The 26194-nt window shown below is 43.4% G+C and overlaps 1 protein-coding gene across 2 annotated transcripts in view; it reads left to right on the forward strand.

Annotated features, from left to right (window-relative positions):
• The window catches only part of LOC109905665 (lissencephaly-1 homolog A), a 62976-nt gene that overhangs the window by 17703 nt on the left and 19079 nt on the right, over nt 1-26194 (forward strand). For both annotated transcript variants that reach the window (XM_020503181.2, XM_031790781.1), the window contains exons 3-5: nt 21122-21206; nt 24866-24940; nt 25379-25585. In XM_020503181.2, coding sequence (XP_020358770.1) covers nt 21122-21206; nt 24866-24940; nt 25379-25585 — 367 coding nt within the window. The remainder of the gene's footprint in view (nt 1-21121; nt 21207-24865; nt 24941-25378; nt 25586-26194) is intronic.

Raw genomic sequence — 26194 nt, forward strand, 5'->3', positions numbered from 1 at the left:
CAGTCTTGATTGTTTCGTAACTCTTTGATTAATTCTGGGTCCTATTCCTTTTCTTTTTGGGGTAGCTAAGTTCATTGTATCTCATTATGGAATTGTTTTAACTGGCTTTCCTGAATATGTTGAACATGGAGAAATGTCATCAAATGTAGAACAATGAACACATTTTGTTGGCAGATACATTTCTGTAATGGTACAACAAGCTCAATCACTCCCTGTGCTCTGTATTGGGTGTGGCAGCTGGCTTCTATGGGAAATTGCTCACACGTGTCCATCTTGTCTATATATACACACACACACACACACACTCCTGTGGCGTGATCATGGTGCACTGCGTATCGAGTGTGGCTGGGTAGCCGGCAGGATTCCAACAGCAATATGGATCTAATATCCAGCCGGTCAGACAGACAGACGGATTTAGTGGGGACACCACTGTTCTAACTTCACTGAAAATTGCTGGTGCTCAGACTGCCATCATAGCATATATTTCTCAGGGCATATTTCTTGAAACCTCTTCCTGTTGTTCTTACAGAGGATGTTAAGTCTGCTTGTTGAAGCATGAAACGTGGGATATGTGCTTTGTATGCATTACACAACCATGTAGTGTATTTTAGCAGGCTAATTTAACTGAACCTGACTTGTGGGTCTTGCTGCTAGTCCTCTTTGCTGCTGAATACATGAGTTGGGAATCTAAATCTTCCTGAATCCTGTTAGGTCAACTCTACTCTCCCGCGTCGGTCTCTCTCCCCTTTGAAGCCTCCTGAATCCTGTTAGGTCAACTCCACTCTCCCTCAACAGTCTCTCTCCCCTCACCCTTGTCTTTGTCTCTACCCCTATCTCTTGCTCTCTCCTTTCCCCCATTTTCTCGCCCTCTCTCCCCCCTCCTCCTGTAGTCTTACTCAGGCTGAACAATGTAAAGGCCGGCTCATTTAGTCTGTGCCCTTGACTCCTGAGAGGTGTGGCTCTGTCGAGCCCACCAAATCTCATTATGCCTGCTGCTAGTGGGAGCGGCCGTTTGTTGTAAGAAGAATTAGCTCAGCAGCTACAGCAGATTGTGTTCACCATGCATATTTTGTGTGTGCTGTGTATTTGCAGCTGACTCAACAGTACCAATCAAGAGAGACATACACACACCTCACCTCCATGTGTTGTAGAGCTCACTGACTCTCCTCCAACTTGCATATCAGTAACATGTCATTGCCTGTATGTGGTGGGGAAACTTACTTGGCTGACACTGGTAAATACTACGGTCAGAATTACCTTTATCACCTCCTTTCCCTGTGCATATTCACAGCTGTCTGGTGTGCTCTTCTACGCTGAGGGATGAACATACTGTTATCCTCTAATCTTATCCCAAACCAGTCAATTCCATTTTAACTGTAGCCTCCACTGCTAAAGGGGATGCATTAGCTTTCTTGAGTATAGACTGTGACATACCCACCTATCTCAGACAGAGAATAAGTTAACTAGGTCTACTTTATGGTATTATTAAAAGAGTGGAGGCTAAATGAAAGGCATAAAACCATGACGTATCAATTTACCGTCTATTTTGAATTTTATTCAACCTTTCCGTAGTAAATGGGTTTGTGGATTAATTGGCTAGTTAAAGGCTGACTCGCTGCAGGTAAGAAGACTGTTAATTGGCACTGTCTAATGACCAAGACATGGGGCCAGTCTCAAATGGTTCCCTATATAGTGCACTACATTAGGCCAGAGCTTCTTATTCCCCATACCAGAGCTCTATGAGACACTGGTCAGAAGTAGTACGCTAATACGGAATAGGGAGCTATTTTGGATGCAAGCCTGGAGTAGCCCAACACCACCAATCAGATACATTCAGCTGGACAGAATTCGTATGACTGACTGGTATTTTTTATGGACATTTTAGAGTTGCCCAGCGACACAACCGTAATGACCCAATCCTGTTATGATTGGTTCAAACCCCTGAAGGTTAGAGGCAACAAGTCCTCTCCTACATGTTCTCAGACAGATCCACACAATCCTTTGTTGAAGAAATAATATTGATTTTGAAATGTTTCCCCCTCCATTATTTTTCTCCTTTCCTCCCTGCCCCTCAGTGGGCAGAGTAGCTCCTGTGTGCTACACTGGTGCTGCTCTTCCATGGCTTCCACTTGGCTGAACATGGTTTTGTAATCTTAACTGCCAGACAGACATTCTACTGCTCTACTAAGCCATGTGTGCCTCAGACACAGCCGTACACTGGCCACTATGAGCGGTATAGAGTCACATTCTCTGTCCAAGGACAGCAGTGGGATAGAACTGAAGTTATGAAGAAGCCCACCTCTCTCTTGTTTGTGTATTGCTTTTCTTTCGATTTGTTTATTTATTGAATGTCTCCAGCTCTCTGTAATTAGTCTTCCTCTGCCTGGCAGTCACAGTGGCCTTGTCTTTTTACAACTGTACTGAGCTCTGTTTGTTTGCATTGAGGTTATCAGTTCACAGGCCAGGGAGAGCAGCACCATAACACTGAGACAGAACAGGCCCAGGCTGTGATATAATGTTCTATATACGGCAGCAGGCAGGCAGCACAGGGCATCTCATAAACTTTCAGCCTATTCAGAAGTAAACAAAAGTCGACTATATAGAAGCCTGAATACGCCAATACCACTCAAGGGTTGAAATGAGTGATGCACCGATATGACAATTTTGACAGATATCCAGTATTTTCCTTGCCCAAAAAAATCGATACTGATTTATTTAAAATTGTATCTGCTTTTTTAAAGCATTCTAGTACAGTTAAATAGTTAACACACCCACATGGACGCAGCAGTCTAAGGCACTGCATCTCAGTGCAAGAGGTGTAACTACCGTCCCTGGTTCGAATCCAGGCTGTATCACATACGGCCGTGATTGGAAGTCCCATAGGGCAGAGCACAATTGGCCCAGTGTCGTCCGGTCTGTCATTGTAAATAATCATTTGTTCTTAACTGCCTAGTTAAATAAAGGTTACACACACCACACTGACCAAAAAGTTATTTTGTTGGCATTTACGTATATCCCCATTACCAGTAAAACATAATCAAAACCTATTTCTTTCACTTACTTGCTGTGCTGTTTCGTTGTTCAGTCATTTCATTCTCAACCAGGATTTCTATGGTAGACGTGTGCCAAAAAATATACATGTCAAATAACACTATTTGACGTGTCAAATAAGCTTGTTGACCAATCAGGACCTGAATATGACTGCACATCACATATTAATTTAATGAGTTAACACATTTTTTACGTAGTTATTACACATTGATTACACTATCACTCGTATTTCATGTCACAACGATTCATCGATATGTATGCTATGATGCTGGTAAAGTTGTCTCGCGCACTTACAGTGCTGGTCATTTAAAAAAGAAAGCTAGCTAGCTCACGGTTCTTATTTGATTAATGGAGGTCGGACCCATCTTTGTGAAGCTAGCCACAATAAGGATTAGCCACTATAGTGGACTTGGGTTAACCTTCAAAATAAAAGTATGGCATATACGATTTGTATTCATTTGCATCACTGTCAATGACGTTTATTTTGAATACAAACGGCAAATTCCACTGTGCCTAATTCTTATTAGCTAGCTTCACAACACATACCCTGGTCTGGTCGAGCCTCACTAGCCAGATGAAGCTAGCTGGCTCGTTCGTGGCCTGTGTTTGCAGACTTTTTTTGTACAGGTTTGACAGTGCTACTGTATCTTTTTTGACACAAAGACCCAAACGGCATTCCATAGTAACTATGTCTTGAAGCTAATAGCAGTGACACTTAATGTGTATCTCCGGTAGGGCAACATCTGCTAAATAGCGTACTTGGTAGTGTGTACCGGTTCTCGACCAATCGGCGAAAGCCAACATCACCCACGACAGAGAACGGTTTGATTGTTAAGGGCAATGCATTCCATTATCTTGGCTTTAATGGATTTCGCCTTTTGAGTTGTCTCGCTGAAATGTAGTTACTTTTTCAAATGACTGCTCGACTTGTTGACTGCTCGATCCACACAGAAGACATTGTGGCCTAGTTTAGGAATTCTGTGTTGTACATATAGCACAACATTTTACGTAGGGTCATTACGCCATGTCCCTACGTTATATAGGTATGCACGTCAGCTTTGTCATCGCGTTTGCACATCGGGGTGTTAAACTAGACATCGGCCGATACCGATGTTAGCATTTTTATCTAATATTGGCTGATAACTGTATGCTCACCAAATGTGGTGCGGATCTTTTTCCCCCAAAATATTATTCACCTCGTATCCGAAATCCACAATAGCAGCTAGCCAGAAGTTCGCCAGCTCACTAGCTAACGTTAGTATTCAGCTAACCACGGCTAGTGGTCATCAGCTATCCTTTAGCTCGGAAAGCTATCGCCAGTTTTGTACAACACGACTCAGACCAGAGCATACCGGACCTATTTTCTCTCTATATCCCCGGATTTCTACCGCAAGCTCTGGACATTTACACCTGGAACTTGCAGCTAACTAGCTGCTATCCGAGTGACTATTGGCTAACGTCGATTCCGGAGCAAACACCAATTATCCCGGAGCTAGCCAGCTGAAGAGTTCCATCAGCCACTCCTGGGCTACAATCACCAATCCGGACCCGTTTTACTGCCGATGCGGGCCTTCACAACTGGAATACCGACGTTATTCAACTGGCCCCTCCATCGCGACGTAACCTGAAAGCCCATCTGCTAACTGCGGCCCACTAATCGTAAGCTGTCTTGAGCATATCGGCTGCTATCTGAACAGGTCTATATCGAACCATCTTGGGCCACTATAACTATAACTATTTTGACAATTGGATTGGTCCCCTCTACCACACGGAACCCACTAATCTACTGATGGAAATGCACGTGGCTAAAAACAGACCTCCATCTTCTGCTAGACCTCCATCTTCTGCTAGCTTGCTACCCATGGCTCGGCTAGCTGTCTTAATCGCCATGACCCCAACCAACCTCACTACTCACTGGACCCTTATCACTCGGCTAAGCATGCCTCTCCTCAATGTCAATATGCCTCGTCCATTGCTGTTCTGGTTAGTGTTTATTGGCTTATTTCACTGTAGAGCCTCTAGCCCTACTCATTATACCTTATCCAACACTTCAGCTCCACCACCCACACATGCGATGACATCACCTGGTTTCAATGATGTTTCTAGAGACAATATCTCTCTCATCACTCAATGCCTAGGTTTACCTCCACTGCATTCACATCCTACCATACCTTTGTCTGTACACTATACCTTGAATCTATTTTATCGCCCCCAGAAACCTGCTCCTTTTACTCTTTGTTCCGCACGTCCTAGACGTCCAATTCTCATGGCTTTTAGCCGTACCCTTATCCAACTCCTCTGGCGATGTAGAGGTGAATCCAGGCCCTGCAGTACCTAGCTCCACTCCTATTCCCCAGGCGCACTCTTTTGATGACTTCTGTAACCGTAAAAGCCTTGGTTTCATGCATGTTAACATTAGAAGCCTCCTCCCTAAGTTTGTTTTATTCACTGCTTTAGCACACTCTGCCAACCCGGCTGTCTTAGCCGTGTCTGAAACCTGGCTTAGGAAGACCACCAATAACTCTGAAATCTCCATCCCTAACTACAACATTTTCAGACAAGATAGAACGGCCAAAGGGGGCGGTGTTGCAATCTACTGCAGAGAGAGCCTGCAGAGTTCTGTCCTACTATCCAGGTCTGTACCCAAACTATTTGAACTTCTACTTTAAAAAATCCACCTCTCTAAAAACAAGTCTCTCACCGTTTCAGCCTGCAATAGACCACCTTCTTCCCCCTGCTGTGCCCTGGACACCATATGTGAATTGATTGACCCCCCCATCTATCTTCAGAGCTCGTGCTGCTAGGTGACCTAAACTGTGACATGCTTATTAACACCCCGGCCATCCTACAATCTGAGCTTGATGCTGTTAATGTCACACAAATTATCAATGAACCTACCAGGTACAACCCCAAGCCGTAAACACGGGCACCCTCATAGATATCATCCTAACCAACTTGCCCTCTAAATTCACCTCTGCTGTTTTCAACCAAGATCTCAGCGATCATTGCCTGCATCCGTAATGGGTCAGCTGTCAAATGACCTCCACTCATCACTATCAACCAAACGCTCCCTGAAACACTTCAGCGTGCAGGCCTTTCTAATCGACCTGGCCCGGGTATCCTGGAAGGATATCGACCTCATCCCGTCAGTAGAGGATGCCTGGTTATAAAAATAAAAATAAAAAGCCTTCCTCACCATCTTAAATAAGCATGCCCCATTCAAGAAATTTAGAACCAGGAACAGATATAGCCCTGGGTTCTCTCCAGACCTGACTACCCTTAACCAACACAAAAACATCCTGTGGCATTCTGCATTAGCATCGAACAGGCCCCGTGAAATGCAACTTTTCAGGGAAGTTAGAAACCAATATACACAGGCAGTTAGAAAAGCCAAGGCTAGCTTTTTAAAGCAGAAATTTGCTTCCTGCAACACAAACTCGAAAATGTTCTGGGACACTGCAAAGTCCATGGAAAATAAGAACACCTCCTCCCAGCTGCCCACTGCACTGAGGCTAGGAAACACTGTCACCACCGATAAATCCACTATAATTGAAAAATTCAATAAGCATTTTTCTACAGCTGGCCATGCTTGCCACCCATACCCCGGTCATCAGCACTGCACCCCCCACAGCAACTCGCCCAAGCCTTCCCCATTTCTCCTTCTCCCAAATCCAGTCGGCTGATGTTCAGAAAGTGCTGCAAAATCTGGACCCCCACAAATCAGCCGGGCTAGACAATCTGGACCCTTTCCTTCTAAAATTATCTGCCGGAATTGTTGCAACCCCTATTTCTAGCCTGTTCAACCTCTCTTTCATGTCGTCTGAGATTCCCAAAGATTGGAAAGCAGCTGCGGTCATCCCCCTCTTCAAAGGTGGGGACACTCTTGACCCAAACTGCTAAAGACTTATATCTACCCTACCCTGCCTTTCTAAGGTCTTCAAGAGCCAAGTTAACAAACAGGTCACCGACCATTTCGAATCATTTCGAATTTCATTTCAGAGCTGGTCATGGGTGCACCTAAGCCACACTCAAGGTTCTAAACGATATCTTAACCGCCATCAATAAGCAACAATACTGTGCAGCCGTATTCATTGACCTGGCCAAGGCTTTCGATTCTGTCAATCACCACATCCTCATCGGCAGACTCAACAGCCTTGGTTTCTCAAATGATTGCCTCGCCTGGTTCACCAACTACTTCTCAGACAGAGTTCAGTCTGTCAAATCGGAGGGCCTGTTGTCCGGGCCTCTGGCAGTCTTTATGGGGGTGCCACAGGGTTCAATTCTTGGGCTGACTCTCTTCTCTCTAAATATCAATGATGTCGCTGCTGGTGAGTCTCTGATCCACCTCTATGCAGATGACACCATTCCGTATACTTCTGGCCATTCTTTGGACATTGTATTAACCTCTCTGCGCACGGAACCCTACATAAATAGTCATATTAAACATTCATGAAAATACAAGTGTCTCACGTATCGAAAGCCGAGACTCTTGCTAATCCAACTGCGTTGTCAGATTTAAAAAAGGATTTACTGCGAAATAATACGATGCGATTATCTGAGCATAGAGCCCCATATAAAAAACAACCATTTTAACCAGCACAGGCATAACATATTCACAAACTGCATTGAAATGCATTGTTTACCTTTGATCTTCATCTGTTTGCAATTCCAATGCTCATTGTTACACAATGAATGATCTTTTGTTTGATAAAATCCGTTTTTATAGCCTAACACGAAACATTTGTGAACTGCTTGTGTTGTGAATTCCGTCTCATTCCATTTTCGACGACACATTCCAGGTAAATAACCCACACAGAATGTGACTTTTCCAGTCATGTTTGGTTTCACAGCAATCAACTGGTTTGTTTGTAACATCGATGGTTTGTAACACAATCAAACCTGATGGGCCATTTCGAGGGACGTATTGACTGAAAGAAACCGATTTAAAGACAAGTCGTGACATTGTGCACCAATGATTTGCCCGCTGTTTTGTTGATTGACTGTCTTTTAACCCAATGACCACTGATCGTCTTGAAATCTAGCTGGGTAGATAGCCAATGAGCTGAGCTAAACAGCAATAGGCCATGTTTATGTGTTGCAAGACCAACCCATGTAGTAAGCTCCGGCGTAAAGTGAGTCATTCCTTATTGAGGTTTCATACCCGAAGGAGAAACACATATTACGCACTGCATTGTTTGGTAAACGCGCAGATTCAGCTGTTTATATATCAATCATTATGGCGACTAAGTCAGGGAAAGCTAAATCTAAGTCTATATATACAGATGTACACACAATTTTTGAATAAATTGATTGGGAAGGTAAGACAGAGATTGTTGTAGGACGATTCATTTAGCGATTGTGGAGGAATATCTTTTGAACGGGAGAGGACATCGTTTTGGACTGGTAAGTTCTTATCATGCTAATGCCCATGTTTGAAATTAATAATATAAAATATTATTAGATTTTTTTTATTTATTTTTTATTTTAGAAGCAATATATAAACATGTAATGTCATGAAATGTGAGATGCGTGTGTCTGCCTCCCCACCCCAACCCACATGAAATAGCCTATTTGAGGCTGTTGAGGGGAGGGCAGGCCCACACAACAATGGCCAAAGTGAAATGGAGACAGTAGATACAGCTGGTCTGTTGTAATATAATAGAGACAGTAGATCTAGCTGAAATGTCATATAAAAGAGACAGATCTAGCAGGTCATAATAATGTATTCAACCTTATGTTCCCTGTACTGTCTATATATATATATATATATATATATATATATATATATATATATATATATATATATATATATATATATATATATATGTATATGTATATGTATGTTTATTATACCTGTTGATACAGCGATCATATGTGAAACTATTCTAAATGAACATTATCTTTCAAAGTGACACTGTCAGTCTTATCCGGTGTCATGTGTGAATTTAAGTATGCTCTCTCTAATTCTCTCTTTCTCTCTCCCGGAGGACCTGAGCCCTAGGACCATGCGTCAGGACTACCTGGCATGATGACTCCTTGCTGTCCCCAGTCCACCTGGCCTTGCCGCTGTTCCAGTTTCAACTGTTCTGCCTGCGGCTATGGAACCCTAAACTGTTCCTTTTTACTCTTGAGGTGCTGTCCTGTTGCACCCTCTACAACCACTGTGATCTCCACCCGGCACAGCCGGAAGAGGACTGGCCACCCCTCATAGCCTGGTTCCTCTCTAGGTTTCTTCCTAGGTTTTTGCCTTTTCTAGGGAGTTTATCCTAGCCACTGTGCTTCTACACCTGCATTGCTTGCTGTTTGGGGTTTTAGGCTGGGGCTATATAAATTGATTTGATTTGATAGAGGACTGAGGGTCTTCCAAATATTGAAAGTGTGTAAATAGTTACCCATGTTATTTGATAAATGTGTGTGTATATATATTTATTTATTTATTTTCTTCATATTTTTCTCCATTTTGGGGGGGGGGGGGGGGGGGGGGGGGTGTTAGAATACCATTTTGGTATTTTGTATATAGTTATTTGTTTCAAAATGTATACCTTCACCAATTTGGCCACTTGGATACATTTGTGCTACTTGTGTGGGACACCTGGGTGACTTCATGATAAATGTCATGTAAGCACACTCATTTTGGAAGTTATCATTCTTAAACTTTGTTCAAGTACTGTTGCCCTCTTTATATTTTTCACTGAAATTGTACCCATCATCCTATCTGAATGTTTGTTTTATCTTGTTCATTTTAAAGATGATGATATAAAAATAAAAAACGTATGTTTTATTTCCATTGTTTTATCTAAACCAGATCTATTGTGTTATATTCTCCTACATTCAATTCACATTTACACAAACTTCAGAGTGTTTTCTTTGAAATGGTACCAAGTATATGCATATCCTTGGTTCTGTGCCTGAGCTACAGGCTGTTAGATTTGGGTATGTCTTCAGGTGGAAATTGCACAAAGTAGGGGGGGAGCTCTAAGAGGTTTTAACAACCCTCCAGACGAGCTTCAATGCCATAGAACTCTTCTTCCATGGCCTTCAACTGCTCTTAAATACAAGTAAAACTAAATGCATGCTCTTCAACCGATCGCTGCCTGCACCTGCCCGCCCGTCCAGCATCACTACTCTGGACGGTTCTGGCTTAGAATATGTGGACAACTACAAATACCTAGGTGTCTGGTTAGACTGTAAACTCTCCTTCCAGACTCACATAAAACATCTCCAATCCAAAGTTAAATTTAGAATTGGTTTCCTATTTCGCAACAAAGCATCCTTCACTCATGCTGCCAAACACACCCTCGTAAAACTGACCATCTTACCGATCCTCGACTTCGGCTATGTCATTTACAAAATAGCCTCCAACACCCTACTCAACAAATTGGATGCAGTCTATCACAGTGCCATCCGTTTTTGTCACCAAAGCCCCATATACTACCCACCACTGCGACCTGTACGCTCTCTTTGGCTGGCCCTCGCTTCATACTGGTTGCCAAACCCACTGGTTCCAGGTCATCTACAAGACCCTGCTAGGTAAAGTCCTGCCTTATCTCTGCTCGCTGGTCACCATAGTTGCACCCACCCGTAGCACGCGTTCCAGCAGGTATATCTCACTTGTCACCCCCAAAGCCAATTCCTACTTTGGCCCCCTCTCCTTCCAGTTCTCTGCTGCCAATGACTAGAACGAACTACAAAAATCTCTGACACTGGAGACTCATATCTCCCTCACTAGCTTTATGCACCAGCTGTCAGAGCAGCTCACAGATCACTGCACCTGTACATAGCCCATCTTTATATAGCCCAAACAACTACCTCTTCCCCTACTGTATTTATTTATTTTGCTCCTTTGCACCCCAGTATTTCTTCTTTGCAGTCTCATCTACTGTCAAAGTGTTTTAATTGCTATATTGTATTTACTTTGCCACCATGGCCTATTTATTGCCTTTACCTCCCTTGTCTCACCTCATTTACTCACATTGTATATAGACAAATATTTCTACTGTATTATTGACTGTATGTTTGTTTTACTCCATGTGTAACTCTGTGTTGTATGTGTCGTGCTGCTTTGCTTTATCTTGGCCAGGTCGCAGTTGTAAATGAGAACTTGTTCTCAACTAGCCTACCTGGTTAAATAAAGGTTACATTTTTTTTACAAAATGTGCTTCCCTAGTTGAAATATATTATCTTTCAAGTACTTTAGCTGCACTTGATTGAGATTGCGATGGAGTAGTCCTAAAAGTGTAAATTCCACCCATCCGGCACTTCAGGCAGCTAAGAAAACAAATGCTAGCTTATTTTAAAACCATGTCTGCAGGGCATAGCTACACCTAACAAGCATATACGATCAGACTTGACTTACATGTACATAGAATTTAATATCTATTTCTAAAGGAATATAATTCTATTTGTGACAAGATTCAGACAGATCATTGAATGTCTTATAAGCGATGCCTATAGGCTATTGTTGAAATATTCTGCAGGTCTATACATCTTGCCGACTGCTGTGATCTAAAGTGTACCTGAGAAACCTTGTTACAGACAGATGCGCCGCCGTAGGCTAGATGGTGTCCTGGCAGGCAAGTCAGAAAGTATGGTTTCATAGCCTAGATTGATTGACCAGTAATAAGAAAGATAAGTAGCCCATTGCGTGGTAATGATTGGGACAGTCACGATTGATCGAGTGTAGACTTTCTGAAATGTGGGCATGTCTTTTAATCTATGGGTTGCTGTAAGGTATAAGACTGGGCAGTATGTATCAAGTGTCTCGGAGTTGGAGTGCTGATCTAGGATCAGCCCCCCCCCTGTCCATGTAATATTATTCATTATGATCTAAAAGGCAAAACTGAAACTAGATTAGAAACATGTCGCACCAGGTCTGAAGAGCTTTGTGGCAAAATTCATTTCATCGTGAATTAGGGATGGTGCAGTGTGAAAGCTGTGCAGTAGCAGAATGGCGGATCTGTGGTGGTGATCTTGAAGGAGATATGTGTGGTGCGAAGCTAGCTCAACAGGAAGTGATGTCATCGACTTACAGGCTGGCTGGCTAGCTCTGTATTAGAGGGATGAGGTTATGCAGCTGCTCTCTCTCCTCTCTCACTGTGTGATTTCTCTCTCTCTCTGTCATACCACTCTGGTTTATTTTTCATGGAACAGCTCTTACTGTACTGTCTCATATCTGTGCCATTTGAGTACCAGCATTGCCCCCTCTGCTGCATTCAGCCTATGTTTAGGGTTGTTATACGTTTTGTGGAACTTGTCTACTCGCGTATGGGTGCAATGGCTGGTGAAAGCCTCATTAGATGAAAAGTTTCTTGTGATCATGCAGTTTTTTTTATAGAAAGGGTGGGGTTGGGGATTGGCTGTCTTTTTAGTAAGTAGCATGACATAGTCCATTTGCCAGTCACTGTTTAGATGGAGAGTTGATATGTGTGACATCGGTCTGTGTTGAATTGGTCAACACCTGGTAGGTACAGCATGTACTCTGAGCATGTCTTGTTGCCTCTGCCTATGGTGGCCCACTCACTGATACCAACCACACTGCTTCCTCTCACTTTGTCTCACTGTGGGCTGCTAGCCATGAACCAGCCTGCTTGCTCTCTCTGTCCTATCTACCCCTTTCTTTCTCACTCTTTTTCTCTTTCTCCCCTTTTATTTCTCTCCCTTTTCTCTTTCCCTCTTTTTTCTCTCTTTTCTCTGTCCCTCTTTCTCCCTCTGTTCCTGCCGCATAGTGAATTTGTTATGCGTGTTTTTATTTATATAGTATCCCCCCAGAGGTTGAGCCAGGGTGAGGAGGGAATAGCTGGGCTCTCTGCAGTCAGTCTGACTGCAGTACTGCAGCATCTTTTTGCTCCTGTTCCTATCTGAGGTAGAGTAATGAATTGGCTTCTCATTCCCCCCCGTCTACCCTTGTAGTTCACTATAAAAGTTGTTACTGGTCAGGGACCAGACTCCGATGTATGCTCATCCCCCATCAAGTTGGTAGTAGGAAGTAGAGGTCGACGGATTATGATTTTTCAGCGCCGACAACAATTATTTTAGCACCAACAAAAGCCGATACCGATTAATCGGCCAATTTTTATTGATCTCTTTGTAATAATGACAATTACAACAATACTGATTGAACACTTATTTTAACTTAATAGAATACACCAATAATAATCAATTTAGCCTCAAATAATGAAACATGTTCAATTTTGTTTAAATAATGCAAAAACAAAGTGTTGGGAAAGTAAAAGTGCAATATGTTCCATGTAAAAAAGCTACCGTTTGAGTTGCTTGCTCAGAACATGAGAATGAAAGTTGGTTCCTTTTAACATGAGACTTCAATATTCCTAGGTAAGAGGTTTTAGGTTGTAGTTAATATAGGAATTATAGGACTATTTCTCTCTCTACAATTTGTATTTCATATACCTTTGACTATTGGATGTTCTTATAGGCACTTTAGTATTACCAGTGTAACAGTATAGCTTCCGTCCCTCTCGCTCCTACCTGGGCTCGAACCAGGAACACATCGACAACAGCCACACTCGAAGCAGCGTTACCTATCGCTCCACAAAAGCCGTGGCCCTTGCAGAGCAAGGGGAACAACGACTCCAAGTCTCAGAGCGAGTGACGTTTGAAACGCTATTAGCCCGCACCCCACTGACTAGCTAGCCATTTCACATCAGTGACACCAGCCATTAGGCTGATAGACTTGAAGTCATAAACAGCGTTGTGCTTGCGAAGAGCTGCTGGCAAAACGCACGAAAGTGCTATTTCAGTGAATGCTTACGAGCCTGCTGCTGCCTACCATCGCTCAGTCAGACTGCTCTATCAAATCATAGACTTTACGGAACCATTCGGTATTTTATCTAACGGGTGGCATCCCGAAGTCTAAAATATTCTTGTTACATTGCACAACCTTCAATGTTATGTCATAATTATGCAAATTATTTCGCAATGAGCCAGGCTGCCCAAACTGTTGCATATACCCTGACTCTGCGTGCACGAGAAGTGACACTATCACCTGGTTAATATTGCCTGCTAACCTGGATTTATTTTAGCTAAATATGCAGGTTTAAAAATATATACTTCTATTGATTTTAAGAAAGGCATTGGTGTTTATGGTTAGGTACAGTCGTCCAACGATTGCACTTTTTTCGCAAATGCGCTTTTGTTAAATCATCCCCCAGCGTCGCATCAATTATATGCAATGCAGGACACGCTAGATATACTAGTAATATCATCGACCATGTGTAGTTATAATTAGTGATTATGATTGATTGTTTTTTATAAGATAAGTTTAATGCTAGCTAGCAACTTACCTTGGCTTACTGCTTTCGCGTAACAGGCAGTCTCCTCATGGAGTGCAACGAGAGGCAGGTGGTTATAGCGTTGGACTAGTTAACCGTAATGTTGCAAGATTGAATCCCTGAGCTGACAAGGTAAAAATCTGTCGTTCTGCCCCTGAACAAGGCAGTTAACCCACCGTTCCTAGGCCGTCATTGAAAATAAGAATATGTTCTGAACTGACTTGCCTAGTTAAATAAAGGTATACAACTTTATTTTATTTTATCGGATCCCAAAAATGTAATTGTTATGAACTTGAAATCGGCCCTAAATTAATCGGCCATTCCGATTTATCGGTCGACCTCTAGTAGGAAGGTAAGTGGTGTGGTAGTGTAAGGGTTTAATGAATCTGAATCGAGATAGCGGTGATGTCTATCTCTCTCCAGGCTCTGCTAGCCCTCGTGCAGGGTCTTGTGCTTATCTGGAGGAAAGGTCAGAACAGGCTGTGGCAGGTTTGGGTTCTTTAATATCTGACACAGATGACACTGAGGATCTTTTGTTTGCCCCGGCTCAACTGAGAGGCCCACAGAAAACCATTGTCTGCTGTAGCAAGCAGCCCCAGAGTCAGACTGACTTCTGTTGCAGCTCAGGATAACACAAAGTACATACGCATGTCGTGTCTTTGGCTATGCCGGATTAAGTGATATGACATGCTTTTCTATAAAATCATTTCTCCGTAATTAATATTACCTGATTGAGCTAATCGTGTAAATGTAATTAAGTAGAGAGTCGGGGCACCACAAGAATATTTAAGACCTAGTAATATTTTACATCAATAGCAGTCAATATTAATCGTCACCTTAATTCAGTCTCATCTGAACGTTGTAAATTCTTGGTTATCTGCACGAACCCTGCTAACAAGTTGAATTAGCAATACAAAATTGGGTTTAATAATTTATTTACTAAATACCTAACTAATCACACAGAATTACACATACACATAATTAAATCATAACTTGATTACAAATTACGTCATAAAGGAAAATGTCCCTAGTGGGCGGAACAGATATGACAGCTGGTTACACAAAAGAAAGGGGTCTGAGTTTGAGTGAAAGAGTGGGAAGACTGAGGAACAAAGGGCGAAGCTGTGCTATCGTAAATACAGTATCTTTTCCATTCTAAATTACCGCCCATTTGGAAAAGGAAAATGCAATAAATATTTACTCTGAGCTGCGCTTCGGTAGGTTGGTGGTAGATGGAAGGCCGTATTGCCAAACCGAGTCCTTTGTCCTTTGAAGAAAGTCTCTCTCTGGTAAATTGGATACGTTGTAGTAACGTCGTTGAGTGGTAGACGGGATACTCGGTCTGTTCCTTCCTAACCCTAGTTTGCAGCTGCTGTTGCTAACTCAACGGCTAGGAGGTATCACTTCTGTAGTGAATAAGAGTTCAAAGTTCATACCATTCGCAACCAAAGCTCATGCTGATGTTGGCTTCGTTCTGTAGTTATTATCTGAACCATTCTGACATCGGACCGTCGTCCTCACAGCCTCGGAACAGGAGGTTATATTGTCGTGAAGGCTTTATATAGGAAGGGAGAGGAGGGCGTGTTTGAAAAGTTTTATAGCCTACGTCCCTTCACAGGGGCGGGCCACTGATTGAGCAGACTTTACACTGTAGAGTTTGTCATGTTATCATTGATGAGAATGTATCAGATGACAACTGAACTGACATCATATTCATTAAGTACCACCGCATATGTTCAATTGGTCGGATTACCAGAATATAGTTCATTTCCTCCCACCTTCTGATGTTCCAAGAATCTCTGTTAACCAAAGGGGTTTGCAAATGTAACATCAGTGGGGTAGAGAGGTATTTATGACTGTCATAAACCTACCCCCAGGCCAACGTCATGACACGCACGACCAATATGCTTTAAGGGTTTCTGTCTGCTGGACCTGGGTGACTAGGGAAACACGGTACACACCAGACACACACAGACGTGCAAAGACACTTCCTCGCTACTCATTTACACCAACCTCCTCCCCAGACCTGCAGCAGGATGTCACATGAGCGATAACCTCCTGCTGACCTTCAGCTGTAATCACACGGCTTCTGTCATCTGGAAGGAGACGGGGATACAGGAGGGATGGGTGGGAAAGGGCAGGGTGCAGTCAGGCTGCCAGGCCAGCTACATGCTCTGCTGACAGACTGTCAACCACACACGCACCACTTTAAAGCCAGCCAGCCTCTGAGTCTCAGTGCCAAGCACAACACCTTTTTTATTCTTTCAAGTCATTTTTCTGTCAGGTGAATAGCCTTTACCCAATGCCCACACGCCCAGACCCATCCAATGATGAGAGAATAAACCCTCAAGCTTTGACACCTATTATCCATCTTAAACTCACATTTCCGTTCTCACTATAAATTAATTCCGTTCAGACCAGGGTTTCTGTTAGCAGGTAAGAGCCAGCTCTTGTCTGTTAATTGTCGGAGAGAAGAAAAAACCCAGTGCGATTGATCATCCTTGATGTTTCTACAACTGCATTGGAGTCCACGTGTGGTATTTCCAATTGATTGGACTTGATGAAAACCTGCCCCAGAGTGCTCAGGACCTCAGACTGGGACGAAGGTTTACTTTGCAACAGGACAAAGACCCTAAGCACACAGGCAAGACAATGCTGGAGTGGCTTTGTGACAAGTCTCTGAATGTCCTTGAGTGGCCCAGCCAGAGCCCGGTATTGAACCCGATCGAACATCTCTGGAGAAACCTGATAATAGCTGTGCAGCAACGCTCCCCATCCAATCTGACAGAGCTTGAGAGGATGAGCAGACAAGAATGGGAGAAACTCCCCAAATACAGGTGTGCTAAGCTTGTAGTGTCATACCCATGAAGACTCGAGGCTGTAAGGTGCCAAAGGTGCTTCAACAAAGGACCGAGTAAAGGGTCTGAATTCTTTACAGGACCAGTCAAAAGTTTGGACTCCTACTCAAGAGTTTATTTTTATTGTTTTCTACATTGTAGAATAATAGTGAAGGCATCAAAACGAAATTACACATATTTTCATCATGTAGTAACCAATAAATTGTTAAACAAATCAAAATTTAAACTCGGCACAAAAAAAAAACATACTGCTTGTTCTGTGCGTGATTTCCTGCAAGACAAGGAATGTCAGTGTTCTGCCATGGCCAGCAAAGAGCCTGGATCTCAATCCCATGTGAGCACGTCTGGGACCTGTTGAATCGGAGGATGAGCGCTAGGGCCATTCCCCCGAGAAATGTCCGGGAACTTGCAGGTGCCTTGGTGGAAGATTGGGGCTGCATCTCACAGCAAGAACTGGCAAATCTGGTGCAGACCATGAGGAGGAGATCCACTGCAGTTCTTAGTATCTGGTGTGGCCACCAGCTGCATTGTTACTTTTTTGAGTCTGACCCCCCCCCCCCCCCCCCTTTTTGTTTTTTGTTCAGGGACACATTATACCATTTCTGTTAGTTACTTGTCTGTGGAACTAGTTCCGTTTGTCTCATTTGTTGAATCTTATGTTCATACAAGTATTTACACATGTTAAGTTTGCTGAAAATAAACGCAGTTGACAGTGAGAGGATGTATCTTTTTTTGCTGAGTTCATTTTAGATTCTTCATTGCAGCCAACCTTTGCCTTGATGGCTTTGCACTGTCTTGGAATTCTCTCTCTAAACCAGTTTCATCTGGAATGCTTTTCCAACAGTCTTGAAGGAGTTCCCACATATATGCTAAGTACTTGTCCTTCACTCTGCGATTGTACTCATCCCGAATCATATCAATTGGGTTGAGGTCGGTTAATTGTGGAGGCCAGGTCATCTGATGGAGCACTCATCACACTTCTCTTTGGTCAAATAGCCCTTACTCAGCCTGGAGGTGTGTTGGGTCATTGTCCCGTTGAAAAATAAATGATAGTCCCACTAAGCTCAAACCAGATAGGATGGTGTATCATCATGGGTTTCTATGGCCGAGCAGCCTCATACAAGTGTATGGTGTCGTGGCTGAATGACGACATGAATAGCAGGTTATAAACTATCGCAGGATATAACAGTAGCCTCTGGTAAGACCAGGGGTGGCAGTCTTTGTATGTTTGTAAACAGCTGGTGCACGATATTTAAGGAAGTGTCAAGGTTTTGCTCACCTGATGTAGAGTATGTCATGATAAGCTGTAGAGCACACTATTTACCAAGAGTTTATCGATATTATTCATAGCTGTCTATTTACCACCTCAAACCGATGCTGGCCGTACGACCGCACTCATTGAGCTGTATACGGCCATAAGCAAACAATAAAACGCTCATCCAGAGGCGGCACTTCTAGTAGCCTGGAACTTTAATGTAAGGTAACTTAAATGAGTTTTACCTCATTTCTACCAGCATGTTAAATGTGCAACCAGAGGGAATAAAACTCTAGACCACCTTTACTCCACACACACACAGATGTGTACAAAGCTCTCCCTCACCCTCCATTTGGCAAATTGACCATAATTCTATCCTCCTAAAGTAGGAAACACCAGTGACTCGGTCAATAAAATAGTGATCAGATGAAGCAGATGCTAAGCCCCAGGACCATTTTGCTAGCACAGACTGGAATATGTTCCAGGATTCTTCCAATGGTGTTGAGGAGTACACATCAGTCACTGGCTTCACCAATATGTGCATCGATGACATCGTCCCCACTGTGACTGTACATTCACCCCAACCAGAAGCCATGGATTACAGGCAACAACCACACTGAGCTAAAGGGTAGAGCTGCCGCTTTCAAGGAGCGGGACTCTAACCCGGAAGCTTATAAGAAATCCCGCTATGCCCTCCGGCGAACCATCAAAAAGGCAAATCGTCAATACAGGGCTAAGATCGAATCATTCTACACCGGCTCTGATGCTTGTTGGATGTGGCAGGGCTTGCAAACTACTACAGACTACAAAGGGAAGCACACCCACGACAAGCTAAATTACTTCTATGAGAGCATCAGCTGTTGCCGATAACTGTGTGATGACTCTCCCCGCAGCCGATGTAAGTAAGACCTTTAAAAAAAAAATGCGGTCAACATTCACAAGGCCGCAGGGCCAGACGGATTACCAGGACGTGTACTCCAAGCATGCGCTGACCAACTGGCAAGTGCCAAGTGCATTTCAACCCCGCCCTGTTTGAGTCTGTAATACATGTTTTAAGCAGACCACCATCGACTCTGTGCCCAAGAACACAAAGGCAACCTGCCTAAATGACTACCAACCCGTAGCACTCATGCCTGTGGCCATGGCTCACATCAACACCATTATCCCCGAAACCCTAGACCCACTCCAATTTGCATACCGCCCCACCAGATCCACAGATGATGCTCGATCTCTATTGCACTTCAGTGCCCTTTTCCGCATGGACAAAAGGAATACCTTTGAGAATGCTATTCATTGACTACAGCTCAGCGTTCAACACCATTGTGCCCTCAAAGTTCATCAATAAGCTAAGGGCCCTGGGACTAAACATCTCACTCGGCAACTGGATCCTGGACTTCCTGACGGGCCGCCCCCAGGTAGGAAGGGCAGGTAACAACCCATCCGCCACGCTGATCCTCCACACAGGGGCACCTCAGGGGTGTGTGCTCAATCCCGTCCTGTACTCCCTGTTCACTCATTACTGAATGGCCAGGCCTGACTCCCAACACCATCATTTAAGATTGCTGATGACACAGCAGTAGCCTGATCACTGACAACAACGAGACGGCCAGGTCTCTGACCAGGTTGAGCTTCAATTTCCTTCGTGTCCACATTACCAACAAACTATCATGGTCTAAGCACACCATGACAGTTGTGAAGAGGGCACGACAAAGCCTATTTCCCCTTCAGGGGACTGAAAAGATTTGGCACTGGGTACTCGGATCCTCAAAGTTCTACAGCCACACCATCGAGAGCATCCTGACTGGTTGCGTCACTGCCTGGTAAGCAACTGCTCGGCCTCCGTCCGCAAGTCACTACAGAGGGTATTAACCGATAGATATGGGCCCGTTAAATTAAAATGTTACTAGTCAAATGTCCTGCGCTACATTTTCCTAACGGAAACCCTGGTTTAGACAACAGTTTCAGCTGAATGACTTTTGCCACTGAAATAACCTAGCCCTTGATGGGTAAATTTAGCCTGAGTTGTAGTCCTAGGGTTGATCTACAGCTCAGTTAAGCGTATGTGTGTGTGCTTGTCCCTCTGAGTGTGTGTCTATTGTCCCAAACCTGAACAAAGAGAGGAAGAGGCAGGCAGTCATTTTACTGTGTTTGCTTCTGTCTGCCTGGTCTATTGTCATGTCTATCTCAACATCTCATCTCATACCTCTAGCTCGGCTTTCACTTGGCTTCATGTGAAGGATTTTGTAGAAAAGCTGTGTGTCAGGAGAGCGTGTGCGTGTCTGTCTGCAGGTGTTTCTGTGGTGTACAGTAGTCTAGTTTTCATTTTCTCTCTACTCTGTGGGGAGTGATTCCTCCATTATCTGCCCAGAGCAACAAGAGCTCATTATCGACAGCAGACACATGTGCTATCTATCTGTGTCAAATTGGTCTGTGAGCGTGTGGCCGTGCGTGTTATTTTTCTATTTAACACATGTCAAACAAAAGACCAATGCAATTTACTTGTTACTCAGAAACACTTATTTTCTTTCTTTGTTTTACCTGTAGTCAAATCCCTGACTCAAGCCTTTTCTCCATTTTAAAGATAAATGTCTCATCTTCTTATCAAGAGAAACTCTAATCTCAACTGCTTTTAATAAGATAACTAATTGGTTTCTTTTGTCCTATTTCAGAAATCGAGCGATAGCTGATTACCTTCGTTCAAATGGATATGAAGAGGCATATTCAACTTTCAAGAAGGAGGCAGAATTAGACGTGGTGAGTAACTATGGAACATTACACACAAACGCACACAATAATACACGCTCACTATAAATCAAGCCTATTTACCCAAACAATACCACTTTAATTTCCACTTTATTCCCCCTTTTAATTGACCCAGACACAAGTCTGACTGAAGCCAATTGAGCCCAGTTAAGGGAATCTAGAGTCATTATTAGGTTGTCTGACACACACACACACACACACGAGGGAGAAGGAGAAGCTGCAGTCAGGTAGTGGAACAGAAGCTGAAGATATACTGTCTTCCTTACTATCTCTATCAGAGCTAATGTAATGGCAGGTAGCTAGCAGCTAAAGCCCTTTGAATTACCTCAATGTACAATCTCTCCTCAAACAAGACAAAACAAAGAGCAAAGACATGTGGCAGGGTAACATGTAAATGCTCCCTTCGATCTCTCTCTGTCTGCCTCTTTTCCTCTCTCTCTCCCCGTCTTTGTAATTTCCTCCATATTTCTATAGCACAGATAGGAGAGGGGTTCAGTCCTTCCTCCTCCCTAGTTAGTGGAAACAGCCTGAATAATAGATTGCTATGGACAGAGAAGCTCCCTGACACGTTTGACACCACACAGGCACACCTTGGCAGGATTGTGTTAAAAACTTGCCCTAATGATGCTGGCAATTCCAGCCTTCCATTGCCTTAATCTAGTTTATTTATTACCTGTTAAATGAGTAGGTTATACCAATGGAGAATGGAGGCATTTCCCCATATGCTACATTTACACAGCCTTTGTCTTGGGTTTCTTTTAAGACCTCCTAAAATAATGTAATGCGGTATGTAGGTGAGCAGAGTGGTATTGAAGGTAGTATACGAAACAGCATGCCACACCTCTCGTCTGGCACTGCCTGCACACACCCTGCTGATTAGACTGGCAGACCACAGTGATTAGGTGTGTGTGTGGATCACTGACTGACTGAGTGTGTTAAGCTGTCGGCAGAGGGTCTTGGCAGATGGCAAATCTGATTTTTCTCTCCTCCCTCTCTACCTCTCTTCGTCTCTTCGTGGACACAATGCCACAACTCCTTTCATCCCTCCATCCTGTGAACCTCTCCTCCCATTTTATCGCTCCAAGCGCTGAGCGAGGCAGCAACTGTTCTCTTGGACACCTCTGATTTTCCATCAGAGCTATTTCTGCCTAGGAGCTGTAGTTCAGCTTCAGAACACACACCTCCCCTCTGTGCCTATAGCAGTACTCCTCACTTCCACATTTTCTCTTTTGTTTCTCCCCCATTGAAACAGTGGCTAGGCTGTCAATCTGAATTGTTGATGGTTTGTTTGATAGCTGAACTGATGCCATTGACCTGCTATAGAACTGTACTGAATCACCAGAGAAGTTAAGTGTTGTGCTACCCCTATCCCTTCACCTCTCCCCCTCATGGCTCTTCCATCCTCTCCCCCTCATGGCTCTTTCATCCTCTCCCATTAGTAACACCACATGAGGAGACAATGGAAATATGTACCGGCTAGAGGTCGACCGATTATGATTTTTCAACGCCGATACCGATTATTGGAGGACCAAAAAAGCCGATACCGATTAATCGGCCGATTTTTATTTTTATTTATTTATTTGTAATAATGACAATTACAACAATACTGAATGAACACTTATTTTAACTTAATATAATACATCAATAAAATCAATTTAGCCTCAAGTAAATAATGAAACATGTTCAATTTGGTTTAAATAATGCAAAAACAAAGTGTTGGAGAAGAAAGTAAAAGTGCAATATGTGCTATGTAAGAAAGCTAACGTTTAAGTTCCTTGCTCAGAACATGAGAACATATGAAAGCTCGTGGTTCCTTTTAACATGAGTCTTCAATATTCCCAGGTAAGAAGTTTTAGGTTGTCGTTATTATAGGAATTATAGGATTATTTCTCTCTACCATTTGTATTTCCTTAACCTTTGACTATGGATGTTCTTATAGGTACTTTAGTATTGCCAGTGTAACAGTAGAGCTAGCCATTTCACCTCGGTTACACCAGCCTCATCTCGGGAGTTGATAGGCTTGAAGTCATAAACAGCGCAATGCTTGACGCACAACGAAGAGCTGCTGGCAAAACGCACGAAAGTGCTGTTAGAATGAATGTTTACGCGCCTGCTTCTGCCTACCACCGCACAGTCAGATACTTGTATGCTCAGTCAGATTATATGCAACGCAGGACACGCTAGATAATATCTAGTAATATCATCAACCATGTGTAGTTAAGTAGTGATTATGATTGATTGTTTTTTATAAGATAAGTTTAATGCTAGCTAGCAACTTACCTTGGCTTACTTCATTCGCATAACAGGCAGTCTCCTTGTGGAGTGCAACGAGAGGGAGGCAGGTCGTTATTGCGTTGGACTAGTTAACTGTAAGGTTGCAAGATTGAATTCTCCGAGCTGACAAGGTGAAAATCTGTCGTTTTGTCCCTGAACGAGGCAGTTAACCCACCATTCCTAGGCCATCATTGAAAATAAGAATGTGTTCTTAACTGACTTGCCTAGTTAAATAAAGGTATAAAAGAATCGGCACCCCAAAATACAGATTTCCGATTACGAAAACTTGAAATCGGCCATTCCGATTAATCGGTCGACCTCAAGTACCACCTCTTCTCAGCAAACACTCCATCCCTTTCCCTTTTTTAGTGTTTATAAGCCACATAGCCAGTTGAGCTCCAACAGTGCAGGACAAAGTGAAGGAAAACAATACAAATATGATCAAATTGATAATAATAATTGAAATTAGCCCCCTCGTTATCAATCTGCGCCCCCACGTATATTTCAGACCGCAGAAATGGTGTCGGCAGCAGTTGTGTGTACCACACTTTCTGACTGCTTCCACCTTAATGTGTCTTGGGGAGTGCTGTTGTCTAGACTGTAACTTGTGTGGGAGGACGGATGAGAACCCACCTGGTGTGTGTAACCCTGCTCAGTGTGACTGTCTGATTAGCATGTTGTAGAGGCAGGTGTGGGGCTCAGCTGCAGGTAACTCAACCTCCCCCTGGCTCATTGGCACCCACAACACGATCAAGAGCTAGGGGCTTCATATGCCACACACACACCAACCACTTATTTTCTTTGTCCCTTTCTGCCTTCCTTGAATAGAACATGTAGGCTCATTTCTAGGTGAATTGCTCGTCTTGATCTTTGTTACTACCCGTAACAGATTTCACTTAAGTTTGTCTTACTCCTTAACCTAGCCAGCCTGTAAAAATGCACCAGAGGTCCCTCCCTCGCCCTTTAGTAAAATGGCCGCCATACCCCTGTTGCTAGCCTTGCCTCCAGGTGGAAGCCGCTCTCTGCCAGGCTCCCGGAAGTTAATGTCCATCCCCAGCAGACTGTGAGGGCGTAAGCCCTTGTCTGCAGGAGATTAGCCTGTGTGAGGGGGATTAAGAAGTGTGTGTGTGTGTCCGTAAGTATGTCTCCGTGTGTATGTGTGTTTACAATTAGCCTCAAGTCTGACCCTCTGTGGTGCGACCACTGTTTGGCTGTAGGGGTGTAAATCCTATTCCTTATTACTGTGTATACCCACAGACTGCATGCAACCATGGGGCCCACTGATTAGGCCTAAGCTAAGCTCCGTGCTTAGATTGTGTGTCTGTGCATGCAGCGTTCTTTTCCTAACTCCTTTCTTTCTTTTCATCCCCAACCAGAATGAAGAATTGGATAAGAAGTATGCCGGCCTTTTGGAAAAGAAATGGACCTCAGTCATCAGATTACAAAAGAAGGTTTGTGGTTTGTTTCAGGGATGCTGGTGGGGATTCTGTCTGCTAGTCTCGGCCCATGACTGCGGTGGAACATCATCTGATCATAAATTCACCATACACGGCATATTAAAAAGGTTACAGTTCAAGGAATTGAATGTGTTAACCCAATGCCCTTATGATATGATGAGATCGTTTGATATGGCTGGCTCTCATGTGGTTGCTTAGCAGTACACTGAAGCTGCCTGCAGAGATTTCCATGTATCAGCAAGCTTATATTAGCCATTTGTACTTGCGTAGTACAAAGTATACACTGTACTGTATTCCAAAGTGCTTTACATTGTAAGTGGTACATTTCCCACCTGATGAAAACAGCCAGTTTCCTTCTGTAATAATGTAATACCACATATCTTACTGTGATGGTAACTGAGTCGCCATGTCTGTTGCCATGTCTGACCCCAGGTGATGGAGCTGGAGTCGAAGCTGAACGAGGCCAAGGAGGAGATCACCCTAGGTGGGCCCATAGCCCAGAAGCGTGACCCCAAAGAGTGGATCCCTCGCCCGCCGGAGAAGTACGCACTGAGTGGCCACCGCTCCCCTGTCACACGCGTCATCTTCCACCCGGTCTTCAGCGTCATGGTGTCCGCCTCCGAGGACGCCACAATAAAGGTCAGTAGAATATAATAATCATCATAAACATCAACAGTCTTTACTCCTTCTAAGTTTTTCTCCAGGTTGGTTGCCAAGGTCCCTGAAGACTGCCTAAACAGTGAAACAATGTACAAACAACGTGATCATCATAATAGGGGATGCCAGCAACCCACCCCATACAACTTCCCAACGCTGTCTTGGCAACTTACTTCATCTACTTGACTTGTATGCGTGTTGACTGTGTATGTACAACTGTAACCAATAAGGCATAGTACAAGTGTGTAATCAGGCCACATTGATATTGTAATGTCATACTTCTAGTGCCAATCAAAGTTGGCATTTTGAGAAAATGACTTCAACATATGTATTTTGAAATACATTTCAGAATTAAATTGTTCTAAAGCATATAGTATTGTTATTTGACCTGTTCTACGACCAATTATAAACTGGGTGGTTCGAGATCTGAATGCTGATTGGCTGACAGCCATATTATATCAGACCGTATAACAAAATGTTTATTTTTTTTACGTTGATAACCAATTTATAATACCAATTAGGCACATTGGGGGTTTGTGGTATATGGCAAATTTACAACGGTAATGGTCGATGCGTCATGCATAAGAACAC

The sequence above is a fragment of the Oncorhynchus kisutch genome, linkage group LG15 (genome assembly GCF_002021735.2).
Source record: "Oncorhynchus kisutch isolate 150728-3 linkage group LG15, Okis_V2, whole genome shotgun sequence".
In the NCBI taxonomy this organism is placed as follows: Eukaryota; Metazoa; Chordata; class Actinopteri; order Salmoniformes; family Salmonidae; genus Oncorhynchus; species Oncorhynchus kisutch.